The sequence below is a fragment of the Bombina bombina genome, chromosome 2 (genome assembly GCF_027579735.1).
Source record: "Bombina bombina isolate aBomBom1 chromosome 2, aBomBom1.pri, whole genome shotgun sequence".
Lineage (NCBI taxonomy): Eukaryota > Metazoa > Chordata > Amphibia > Anura > Bombinatoridae > Bombina > Bombina bombina.
In genome coordinates, this window is record NC_069500.1 from 1,037,637,969 (window position 1) to 1,037,651,124 (window position 13,156).

Here is a 13,156-nt window from a genome sequence, read left to right on the forward strand (position 1 = left end):
GCACCTTTTTTCATAGGATATATTTCTCCTACTTTTACTTGTTCCCTTGGCAGAATGACTGGGGGATGAGGGAAGTGGGGTAGGTATTTGAAGCCTTTGGCTTTGGGTACCTTTGCCTCCTCCTGATGGCCAGGTTCTGAATTTCCCAAAAGTAATTAAAGGGACAGTCTACACCAGAATTGTTATTGTTTTAAGAGATAGATAATCCCTTTTTACCCATTCCCTAGTTTTGCATAACCAACACAGTTATATTTATATATTTTTTACCTCTGTGATTATCTTGTATCTAAGCCTCTGCAGACTGCCCCTTTATTTCAGTTCTTTGACAGACTTGCAGTTTAGCCAATCAGTGATGGCTCCCAGGTAACTTCACGTGCATGAGCACAGTGTTATCTATATGAAAAACATGAACTAACACCCTCTAGTGGTGAAAAACCTGCTAAAATGCATTCTTAAGAGGCGGCCTTCAAGGTCTAGAAAATTAGCATATGAACCTCCTAGGTTAAGCTTTCAACTAAGAATACCAAGAGAGCAAAGAAAAATTGGTGATAAAAGTAAATTGGAAAAGTGTTTAAAATTACATGCCCTATCTGAATCATGAAAGTTTTTTTTGGACTTGACTGTCCCTTTAATGTAGCTGTGGACTCTTCCCGTCAGAAGAAAAGAAAATTGTCAGGTAAGCATAGTTTATGTTTTTAAGAAACATTGGAGTGTCCTCAAATCGGATCCAATTTTGGGTCAGAGTTTGGAAGACTATCAGAAGATCATATTTAAAAGATATAGAAATCTGAAAAATCTGCTAGCTCCCAGCAAATTAAGAAAAATATCAACTGAAAATACCCATGACAGATGACTAAAACACGACAGAGCACATTTAAATGTGGTAAAACAGTTTGTAACATGTGCAAACATATAAACAATGATACTGAATTATTTAACTCTACAAAACACAAAAATTTGACATAACAAGCAAGTGTAATTTGCGATTCAAAATATGTAGTCTATTTACTTACATGTGGGCGTGGCCTACTTTATGTAGGACGCACTAAAAGAAATATTAGGGCCAGGGTAAATGAACACATACAATATTAACAACACCAGGGATCCCACACAAAAAAACAAGTGAAACAAAGTATACCCTGCCATTTTTTTGAATACCATAATGGGGATCCTGTTTCTTTAAAAGTACAAGTTATTGATTGTATCCCTCCTTCTGTGAAAGATAGGTTGCTTAGACTGAGAAAGAAGGAATAATTTTGGATCTTCAAATTAGATACCATGAGGGGTTGAATACAGATATAGATATTCAGGTGTTTATGTAGATTAGTAAATGTTTTCTATTTTTGAGCTGTTTTTATTGTGTAAGGGGTTTAATATTTATGAATTATGTTTTTCGTTGTTACTGTGATTCATTATGTATTTTATTAAATGTGTACATAGATATATGCCTTAAAATATACATTTTTATATGTATTGATTATGCCATATTTTTTGGAGTTTTTAGGTATTATATTTAACATTGTTTTATTGGACATTTTAAAAGATTTATAAACTGTCACTCTTTTGCAAAGAATCAATGTTCAGTGAATTAAATACCAGTGCATCGTCTTCAGGATGGCAATTGGCCATTACATCATTTTGCATGACTTAAAAGACACTTGAGTGCCGATAGCTGCATTCTACAAATCCCACTTGAAGAAGTTTGGCTGTAGCCAAATGAAACGCGTACAGGTGACGTACTACCGGCATTGGACTGACTGGTGCTTCAACAGACTCTTGGTGCTGGTAATCTCAGACGCTTCACAAAGACTATCAGCGTTTTCTTTCTAATGACACGGTGAGTCCACGGATCATCATCAATTACTGTTGGGAACATCACTCCTGGCCATCAGGAGGAGGCAAAGAGCACCACTGCAAAGCTGTTAAATATCACTCCCCTACGCTCATTTTATTTGCCTGTAGTGCTAGGAGGAGGTGAAGTTTAGGTGTCTGATGAGAAGTTTTCTTCAATCAAGATTTTTTTTTTTAGCAGAGTAAGCTTACTCTGTTCTTGTCTGGGGTCTAGCCTAGTCCACATCAGTCTCTTCAGTAGGGCAGTGGTGGCTTTTGAGCACTTAAGAACTTGTGAGGTACAATCTTCACTGCGTTTTCTCAAGAATCTGCTGCCCTAACTAGAAAACCTGAGTAGGTTTACTCAGTTTTTCTCTATTCACAAGTCCATGTGAGGTGCTGCACCCTCTCAAACCAGGTGAGCTGTTCTGCTCCCGGACAGCACTTTCAGGTAAGTGCCATTTTAATTTTCTTTTGCAAGGAGATTGCTGGCACTTGTTACAGTTAAAAGCTGTCTTATTTAATATGGGACTTTATTAAACCTTCATGTTTGGGGTTTCTTTAAGGCAGTATGGCCATTGAGACTGTGAGGAGATTTATGGTGACTCAGTGTGTTATAGTTGTTTTTATACACACTGTTGCAAGCTGTTTTTTTAGGCAGTTTAGGGCTCTGTAACTGCTCTGTATTTGAAAAGGAGAGCTGCAGGACAGGTAGGCACCTCAGTAAAGCTACTGCAGTGCCCTGTGTTTCCTCTTGTAATCCTGTAGGATTTTCTCTACAAGACATTGCTTCCCAGGTATCCCTTGCGGTATCTGAGGCCTTGTCAGCTTTCCCCATGTTGCAGGGAAGGCGGAAAAGGAAATTTAAGGAATCAGTGAGTAAGGTTTCTGATCAATTTCTGGCTATCCAGAGTGTCCCTTCCAATAAGCCTGAGGAAGAAGACATGTTGGTAGCATCTGAGGGGGAAATCTCAGACTCAGTGTAATTCCTCCTTCTGATGCTGAAGTGGTATCCTTCAGATTTAAGCTAGAACACCTTCTCTTATTACTTAAGGTAGTTTTGGCTACTTTAAACGACACACACAACTATCGTAGTCAATCCTAAAAAGTCTAGTAAATTGAACAAATACTTTGATCGCTCCGCGGTGAAGGTTTTTCCGGTTCCTGGCTGTGGTTCCTATGTTTAAGAAGATGTTTCCTATAGCGGATTCTATTAAGGATTCGAGGCAGACAGTTCCTAAGGTAGAAGGAGCGATCTCCACTTTGGCCAAGAGGACTACTATTCCCATAGAGGATAGTTGTTCTTTTAACGATCCAATGGATACAAAATTGGAGGCTTTACTAAAAAAGATGTATGTCCACCAGGGTCTACAATGGCAACCTGCGGTGTGTATCACCACTGTTACCAGCACTGCAGCTTACTGGTTTGTTGTGTTGTCTGAATCTCTTCAGACGGATACCCCTCTTGATGAGATCCAGGACAGGATTAAGGCTCTCAAGTTAGCCAATTCCTTCATTATGGATGCTTCCTTACAGGTTATTAAACTGGGAGCCAAAATTTCTGGTATTGCGGTCCTAGCCCGCAGGGCCTTGTGGTTGAAGTCCTGGTCTGCGGATGTTTCATCAAAATCTAAGCCCATGGCTATTCCTTACAAGGGTAAGATCTTGTTTGGACCTGGTTTGGCAGAAATTATCTCAGATATTACTGGAAGGAAGGGTTCTTTTCTTCCTCAATATAAAAAGAATAAGCAGAAGGGACGTCAGAGTAATTTTCGTTCATTTCGTAATTTTAAAGGCAAGTCTTCCTTCCCTTCCTCCAAGCAAGATCAAGCCAAGCCTTCCTGGAAGCCCAACCAGCTGATTCCAAGTCAGCATGAAAGGTTGGCCCCTGATCCGGGAGCGGATCTTGTAGGGGGCAGACTCTCTTTTTTCCCAGGCTTGGATAAGAGATGTACCGGATACCTGGGTGGTGGACATTGTCTCCCAGGGATACAAAATAGACTTAAAATATTTTCCTCCCAGAGGCAGGTTTCTCCTCTCCAGATTATCTGTAGACCAGATAAAGAGAGGCGTTTTTACATTGTGTCAAGGACCTTGCCGCCCTGGGGGTAATAGTTCAGGAAAAGGGGTCTTGGATTTTACTCAAATCTGTTCGTACTTCCCAAAAAGGAGGGAACTTTTCGACCAATCCTAGATCTAACATGTTTAAACAAATTTCTCAGAGTGCCATCCTTCAAGATGGAGAATATACGCTCCATTCTTCCCTTGGTACAAGAGGGTCCGTTTACGACAACCATAGACCTAAAATATGCATACCTTCATGTTCCCATTCACAGGGACCATCACAAGTTTCTGAGATTTGCCTTTTTGGACAATCATTTCCAGTTCGTGGCCCTTCTATTCGGCCTTGCCACAGCTCCCATCATTTTTTCAAAGGTTCTGGGGGCTCTTTTAGCTGTGCTTTGATCTCGGGTCATTGCAGTGGCACCTTATCTGGACGACATTCTGGTTCAGGCTCCATCTTTTCAACGAGCAGAATCTCATACGGAGATCTTGTTTTCTTTTCTTCGATCCCATGGATTGAAGGTGAATCGGGAAAAAAAGTTCTCTGGTTCCAGCTACAATGGTCATATTTTTGGGGGCCATAATAGACTCCCTGTTAATGAAGATTTTTCTGACGGAGGTCAAAAAAAGAAAGATTTTGACTCTTGTCTTGCCCTTCAGTCCTCTCCACGGCAGTCAGTGGCTCAATGTATGGAGGTAATCGGTCTGATGGTGGCTTCCATGGACATCATTCCATTTGCTTGGTTCCGTCTCAGACCTCTGCAGTTATGCATGCTCAGACAATGGAACGGGGACTATATGGACCTGTCCGCATGTAGATCTAGATCAGGTGTCAATAGACTCTTCTGTGGTGGCTTTCTCAGGATCATCTCTCCCAGAGTACTTACTTCCACAGACCCTCCTGGGTGATTGTGACCACGGATGCCAACCTTCTAGGTTGGGGAGCAGTATGGGGCTCGTTGAAGGCTCAGGGCTTATGGACCCAGGAGGAGTCAGTCCTGTCCATAAACATCTTGGAGCTGAGAGCAATCTTCAATGCTCTTTTGGCCTGGCCTCAGCTTAGCCCGGTTTATAAGATTCCAGTCGGACAACATAACCTCGGTGGGCAGAGACCCACAACTGCTGTCTTTCTGCGATCCACATCCCAGTAGTGGACGATTGGGAAGCAGATTTTTTGAGCAGACAGACTTTTCATCCAGGGGAGTGGGAACTTCATTCGGATGTGTTTTCCAGCTTGAACCTCAAGTGGGGCATCCAGAGTTTGATCTCCTGTCTTCTCGTCAGAATGCCAAACTTCCGAGATACAGCTCGAGGTCAAGAGATCTGCAGGCATTTCTGATTGATGCTCTGGCAGTTCCTTGGAACTTAAGTCTAGCATACCTGTTTTCTCCGCTCACTCTCCTTCCAAGAGTCATTGCTCGAATCAAGCAGGAGAGAGCGTCTGTAATTCTCATAGCCCCGGCATGGCCTCACAGTATTTGGTATGCAGACCTAGTGGAAATGTCATCCTTTCCACCTTGGAGACTGCCTCTGAGGAAAGACCTTCTACTTCAGGGTCCCTTCCTTAATCCAAATCTTGTTTCTCTGAAGCTTGGAGATTAAACGCTTAGTTTTATCTAAGCGTGGATTTTCAGAGTCGGTCATTGAGACCTTTATTCAGGCTCGTAAGCTTGTGACTCGCAGGATTTACCATAGGATCTGGCGTAAATACTTGTATTGGTGTGAATCCAAAGGATACTCTTGGAGTATAGTAAGGATTCCTAGGATTTTGTCCTTTCTCCAGGATGGTCTAGAGAAGGGTTTGTCGGCAAGTACTCTGAAGGGTCAGATTTCGTCATTGTCTATTTTGTTACATAAGCGCTTGGCGGATGTGCCAGACGTGCAATCATTTTGTCAGGCCTTGGTTAGAATTCGGCCTTTGTTTAAACCTGTTACTCCTCCATGGCGTCTTAATCTTGTTTTTAAAGTTTTACAACAGGCTCCGTTTGAGCCTATGCATTCTTTAGATATTAAGATGTTATCTTGGAAAGTTTTTTTTCTTGTTGCTATTTCCTCTGCTCAGAGAGTTTCTGAACTCTGCTTTACAGTGTGATTCCCCTTATCTATTATTTCACTCTGATAAGGTGGTTCTGCGTTCTGTTTTGGTCAAGAATATTAATCAGAATATCGTTGTACCTTCTTTGTGTCCTAATCCTTTTTCTCACAAAGAACGCTTGTTGAATTATCTGGATGTTGTGCGAGCGCTAAAATTTTATTTGCAGGCAACTAAGGACTTTTGTCTGTCTTCTGCATTGTTTAATTGCTTTTCTGGGAAACGCAAGGGTCAGAAAACTGCTGCTACTTCACTTTCCCTTTGGCTGAAGAGCGTTATTCGCTTGGCATATAAGACTGCTGGACAGCAACCTCCTGAGAAAATCACAGTTCATTCCACAAGGGCTGTTTCTTTTTCCCGGGCCTTCAAAAATGAAGCTTCTGTGGAATAGATTTGCAAGGCTGCAACTTGGTCATCTTTGCACACTTTTTCCAAATTCTATAAATTCGATACTTTTGCCTCGGATGAGGCTTCTTTTGGGAGAAAGGTTCTTCAAGCAGTGGTGCCTTCTTTTTAGGTTCCTGTCTTGTCCCTCCCTTATCATCTGTCCCCTCTGGCTTGGGTATTGGTTTCCATCAGTAATTGATGATGATCCGTGGACTCACCGTGTCATTAGAAAGAAAACAAAATTTATGCTTACCTGATAAATTTATTTATTTCTTGACACGGTGAGTCCACGGCCCGCCCTGTATTCAGACAGTTTCTTTTTATATAAATCTCAGGCACCTCTGCACCTTGTGTTACTTCCTTTCTCTCCTTTCCCTTTGGTTGAATGACTGAAGGATTGTAGGTAGGGAAGTGATATTTAACAGCTTTGCTGTGGTGCTCTTTGCCTCCTGCTTGCCAGAAGTGATGTCCCCAACAGTAATTAATGATGATCCGTGGACTCACCGTGTCAAGGAAGAAAAATTTATCAGGTAAGCATAAATTTTGTTTTTGCTATACAAAGTCTTTAGTCTGGCAATTCTGAATATCCTGGATATTCGAAACCGATGCAGCACTAACTAGTGTGGTTGCCGGAAGTTCTCCTGAGTATCCGTGTGCTATTTTATGTGTGAGCATGTGTTATTGTTTACTGTCTTGTGATTAAACTACCTGAAACGTAGTCACGCTTTTTGTCTTCAATAGAATTTTGCTTGCTCTGCAGTTATGCATGCTCAGACAATGGAACAGAGACCATTCGGATCTGTCTCAGAGGATAAATCTAGACCAGTCGACAAGAGACTCTCTCCCGTGGTGGCTTGCTCAGGAGCATTTGTCTCAGGGCACATGCTTCCAGAGACCTTCCTGGGGGATAGTGACCACGGACACCAGCCTGCTAGGCTGGGGAGCAGTCTGGGACTTGTTAAAGGCTCAGGGACTATGGACTCGGGAGGAGTCTGCTCTTCCAATAAACATCTTGGAGTTGAGAGAGATTTACAATGCTCTGATGGCTTGGCCTTAATTGTCCTTAGCCCGGTTTATCAGGTTCCATTTGGACAACATCACTCAGTGGCTTACATCAACCACCAGGGAGGAACTTGGAGTTCCTTAGCCATGAAGGAGGTGGCTCTGATTATTCAGTGAGTGGAAGCTCACAATTGTTGTCTAACTGCCATTCACATTCCAGGAGTGGACAACTAGGAAGTGGATTTGCTTAGCAGACAGATATTTCATCCCGGGAGTGGGCTCTCCATCCGGAGGTGTTCTCCATGTTAACCCTCAAGTGGGGGGTGCCGGAGTTGGATCTGATGGCATCTCGGCAGAATGCCAAGCTTCCAAGGTACGGTTCAAGGTCAAGAGATCCGCAGGCCTCTCTGATAGATGCTCTGGCGGTTCCTTGGGGTTTGTCTAGCATATGTTTCCTCCGTTTGTGCTCCTTCCACGAGTCATTGCTTGTATCAAACAGGAGAGAGCGTCGGTAATTCTAATAGCTCCTGCATGGCCTTGCAGGATCTGGTATGCAGACCTAGTAAAGATGTCATCTCTGCCACCTTGGGGGTTGCCTCTGAGGAAGGACCTTTTAACTCAGGGTCCATTACTCCATCCAAATCTCGTTTCTCTGAAGCTGACTGCTTGGAGATTGAATGCTTAGTTCTGGCTAAGCGTGGGTTTTCTGAGTTGGTCATTGAGACCATGCTACAGGCTTGCAAACCTGTTATTCGCACAATTTACCATAAGGTATGGTGTAAATACCTTTATTGGTGTGAATCCAAAGGCTACTCTTGGAGTAGGGTCAGGATTCCTAGGATTTTGTCTTTTCTTCAGGAAGGTCTGGAGAATGGGTTGTCAGTCGGTTCTCTGAAAGGTCAGATTTCTGCTTTATGTATTCTTTTACATAAGCGTCTAGCAGATGTGCCAGATGTTCAATCTTTTTGTCAGGCCCTGGTCAGAATCAGGCCTGTGTTTAAACCTGTTGCTCCTCCTTGGAGCCTTAACCTTGTTCTTAAGGTTTTGCTGCAGGCTTTGTTTGAGCCACTGCATTCTATAGATATTAAAGTGAATGTAAATTTTGATGCAAAAGTGACCGGTTTTTAAAAATTCGATTAAAAATGGGGGCACTTTAATTCACCAAAATTTACATTTCACTTGTGAATAAAACCTTACCTTTTAAACTTGACAGCCGATCCTGCTTCCTCCACTCGTTGCAAAGCCTCTTCCTGGGCCTAAAATGAAAAATCTGGCTTCCTCCAATCACGGCATTGAATCAGACACTGATTCCCCGGGTGGGGGGGGGAGCAGTGATTGGAGGATGACCTATCCATCATTTCTGACATCAGAAATGGCTTGTGAAGACCGGAGGAAGCTGGAGCTGCTGTCAAGTTTAAAAGTTAAGTATTTTTATACGACGAGTGAAATGTAAATTTTGATGAATTAAAGTGCCCCGGTTTTTAATCGAATTTTTAAAAACCAGGCACTTTAGCATCAAAATTTACTTTCACTTTAAGTTGTTATCTTGGAAGGATTTATTTCTTATTGCTATCTCTTCTGCTCGGAGAGTTTTTGGAACTCTCGGCTTTGCAGTGTGATTCTCCTTACCTTATCTTTCATGTAGATAAGGCGATTCTTAGTACTAAATTGGCAATTCTTCTGAAAGCGGTTTCAAATTGAAATATTAATCAGGAAATTGTTGTTCCTTCTCTCTGTCCCAATCCTTCTTCTCATAAGGAACATCTGTTGCACAACTTGGATGTTGTGTGTGCTCTAAAATGCTACCTACAGGCGACTAAGTATTTTCGCCAGTCTTCTGCCCTGTTTGTTTGTTTCTCAGGAAAGCATAAGGGTCAGAAGGCTATTGCTACTTTTCTTTCCTTCTGGTTGAGAAGTATAATTCGTTTTGCTTATGAGACTGCTGGTCAGCAGCCTCCTCAGAGAATTACAGCTCATTCCACTAGGGCTGTCTCCTCTTCTTGGGCTAAATGAAGCTTCTGTGGAACAGATTTGCAAAGCTAAAACTTGGTCATCTCTGCATACTTTTTCTAAATTTACAAATTTGATACTTTTGCCTCGGCTTAGGCCTCTTTTGGGAGAAAGGTACTTCAAGCGGTGGTGCCTTCTGTTTAGGTCTGCCTGTCTTGTTCTCCCTCCCTATTCATTCCGTGTCCTCTAGCTTGGGTATTGGTTCCCTCGAGTAATTGCAATGACGTTGTGGACTCTCCATATCTTAGGAAAGAGAACTTTATTCTTATCTGATAAATTTCTTTCTGGATATGGAGAGTCCACGGCCACACCCTTAATTAAGACAGTTATTACTGACTAAACCTCAGGCACTTCTACACCTTTGTGTTATTCCTTTTTACGTTTTCCTTTTTACGTTTTCCTTTGTTCGAATGACTGGGGATTATGGGTAGGGGAGTGACACTTAAAATCTTTCCTATAGTTCTCTTTGCCTCCTCCTGCTGGCCAGGAGTGATATTCCCACTAGTAATTGGAATGACTTTGTGGACTCTCCATATCAGGAAAGAAAGAAATGTATCAGGTAAGCATAAATATTGTTTTTTTGGCAAGTTAGGGAGTAACAGTAATTTCTTTATGATCAAAATGTTTACTTTTGTTTTTTTGTCTTTATTTTCAGCTCATCTCTTTTTTTTAATGATAAGTTAGTTCACGTCTCATACTGGAAAGAGTCAAATAAATTATTTCTAATCGGTGTTCCTTCAGAAAGGTGAGGTTTAACATCAGTCTTTCTTCCTTTTATTGTTTTTAGATAATAAAAAATATCCATTTTTTTCATAAAAAAAAGGTTCTCCCACTATATATTAGTACTTTTGCAATGCTATGTGTGTTTTAACTAGATTTTTTTTTTTTATAAATATATACATTTATGCTTTATTAAACTGACTCGGAAGTCAAAGTTAACTTTTAATGATTTAGATAGAGCCTACAATAAAAAAAATAAAAAAATTAGTTTTAAAAGCAAATTTACTTCTTTCTCTTGGCCTCCTTTGTTAAAGGGACAATAAAGTGAAAATTGAACTTTCATGATTCAGGTAGAACATGCAATTGCAAACACTGTTGCACTACAATTTTTTCTCTTGTAAGGTGTATCCAGTCCACGGATTCATCCATTACTTGTGGGATATTCTCCTTCCCAACAGGAAGCTGCAAGAGGACACCCACAGCAGAGCTGTCTATATAGCTCCTCCCCTAACTGACACTCCCAGTCATTCTCTTGCAGCTCTCGACAAGAAAGGAAGTATCAAGAGATATGTGGTGAATTAGTGTAGTTTATCTTCAATCAAAAGTTTGTTATTTTTAAACGGTACCGGCAGAAATTAGAAGAAGAGTTCTGCCTGAGGTTTTTGATGATCTTAGCAGGTTGTAACTAAGGCCCACTGCTGTTTTCACACATAACTGAAGAGTATGGGAAAACATCAGCTGGGGGAATGGCCTGCAGGATTACCTGCTCTGAGGTATGTTCAGTATATTTTTTTCTAGAGAGATGATAAGGTCTAGAAAATGCTGACAGTGCCTGATATATTTACGGTAAGCCTGATTACAGTGATTTAACAAACGACTGGGATCATGCTTGCAGTAAAGGGTAATATTCATGTTTGTTGCTCTTATTACTTAGTACAGTGCTTTCCAAACTGTGTGTCGGGACACACTAGTGTGTCGGCAGCAGTGTGTAGGTGAGTCCCTGCTTCAGCACAATTTTTTTTAAAATTTTTTTTTTTTTTTTTTATTGTTTTTTGGTTTCTGACTTTCCACCTGCCTGCTACGCATATCACATGGTTGACACGTGATTGATACCTAGTGGGTCACAGTCTCATCTTAACCAATTGGCACAGCTCAGTGGGAACTGAAACTATTACCATAGGCGGATTTGGCGGCACATTGGCTCCTGACTGCACATGTAGTCTCCTTAATTGGCTTGTGACTGCACCAGGGCCGGACTGGGACCAAAAAAAGGCCCGGGCATTTTAGGGCAAAGAGGCCCACTCCCCCCCCCCCACAGCAAAGGCGGCGCGCTATATATTGACCACTGACCTGCATGAAGATGTTATCAGGCCGTTACCCTTACTCAATATAGTCAGTACCACGCTCGTAACTAGGTTCTCTCCTCGGGATAGGTTTATTTACTTATTAAGCTACCCTACGTCTCTCAGCACAAAAACACTGAATATTGGTTTTCTAAAGCTTCTGAAACAAGGCCTCTGAAAGAAAGGAGTGGGAGAAAAGTGTCTAATTTTCAAATGCCGCTTTGTTTTACCTCGTTTATTACACTGAGCTTACATGAAGAAACCAAACTTGTTTTTTTTGTTATGCAATCGCAAAATCTTATATTATTGTTTTTCATTTCAAAGATAAGTAAACACTACCCACATATTTTGTAGAGATAAGTGTTTGCATATAAAATGTAGTTAAAACAACTACAGTTTACAAGCCACATTACACTACAATAACCAAAGCCTTGTAAAAATGTAAGAAGCAGCTCTGGTGGTATCTATGACTACATGAGATAGCACAGTTTATAAGCCACAGAAAAACTCCCATCGCACATAAGATATACAATATTTGTGTTTACTTAACTTATATAATGTACACGCTCCTAGTATAGTCACCCTGGATGTGGCTGCCTCCCTCGCCCTCTTCCCTCCTTCATGCGCACGCTACTTAGGACGATGAGAGGAAGTGATGGGTTTGTAGGAGGTCACTGTGTCACCATTTTCACTTCCTCCCAGGCAGCCAGGCTAGCAGCACAGAACTCGGAGGACCACCTGCTCCTCCCACTTCTGGCCGGATTGATAGCATGTGCAGGCAGCTCCTGTCCTGTCTGCATACAGCGACCGTGAGATCCACTTGCAAGAAGTAAGTGGAGGATTCTCACGGCCGCTGTATGCAAGTCTGTGCCCCCTGGTGTGGCCTTTTTATGGTGCTTAAGTGACGCCCCCTGATGTGCCATTGAGAACAGTGCCCCAAAAATCAGCAGTTAGAATCTTTAATTCTGGGTCAGTCAGCACAGAGCTACTGACCTTGCCTTAATGGTGGGCGGAGCTAAGGGAACCGGCGGCCCACCGGGCAAATGCCCAACATGCCCTATGGTCAGTCCGGGCCTGGACTGCACGTATAATCAGTGAGTGGGACAGCAGTGTGTTTGCAGCACGGGCAGTAGTCAGTCGGACTTGCAGAGCTCTGAGGGTGACAGCTTTAAATGCTGAGCTGAAGTCAGAAGACAGTGGGGTTTTTTTTGCAGCTAGCTCCCAGTAGTGCATTGCTGCTCCTGCTCTTGATATATGGATAGGAAGTGGAAGCTTAAAAATGCTTGATGATGAAATGCGAGTGTCTTTATCTAATATTACACCAAATATTACGAAACTGTGTTCATCCCATCAACCTCATACATCCCATTAAAATAGTAAGTAGCTATTGGTGTTATTAAACTTTTTTTTAATTCTTGCACATACATACTGTTACTTGTAAATGCATTTTGTTGTTATATAATTTATGTATGTGTCCGTATCTTTTAAAACAAGTTGGTTTAACCTCCTTTTTGCTAGTACAACTGAATTACTGTGTCGCGAAATGATGTAGGTCTACAAAGTGTGTCACCAACATGAAAAGTTTGGAAAGCTCTGAGTCTTAGTATGTAAAACGTTTGCATGAGATATAAAAAACGTTTTTTACTGAAGGTGATAAATCTTTATTTGGGGCCTAGTTTTCCACATGGCTGATTAGATTTCTCCTAGG

The 13,156-nt window shown here is 41.7% G+C and overlaps 1 protein-coding gene across 1 annotated transcript in view; it reads left to right on the plus strand.

Annotated features, from left to right (window-relative positions):
• Positions 1 to 13,156, plus strand: part of INTU (inturned planar cell polarity protein) — a 473,020-nt gene that overhangs the window by 202,422 nt on the left and 257,442 nt on the right. The window contains exon 6 of the mRNA XM_053703638.1: positions 10,041 to 10,130. Within this exon, the coding sequence (XP_053559613.1) occupies positions 10,041 to 10,130 (90 nt within the window). The remainder of the gene's footprint in view (positions 1 to 10,040; positions 10,131 to 13,156) is intronic.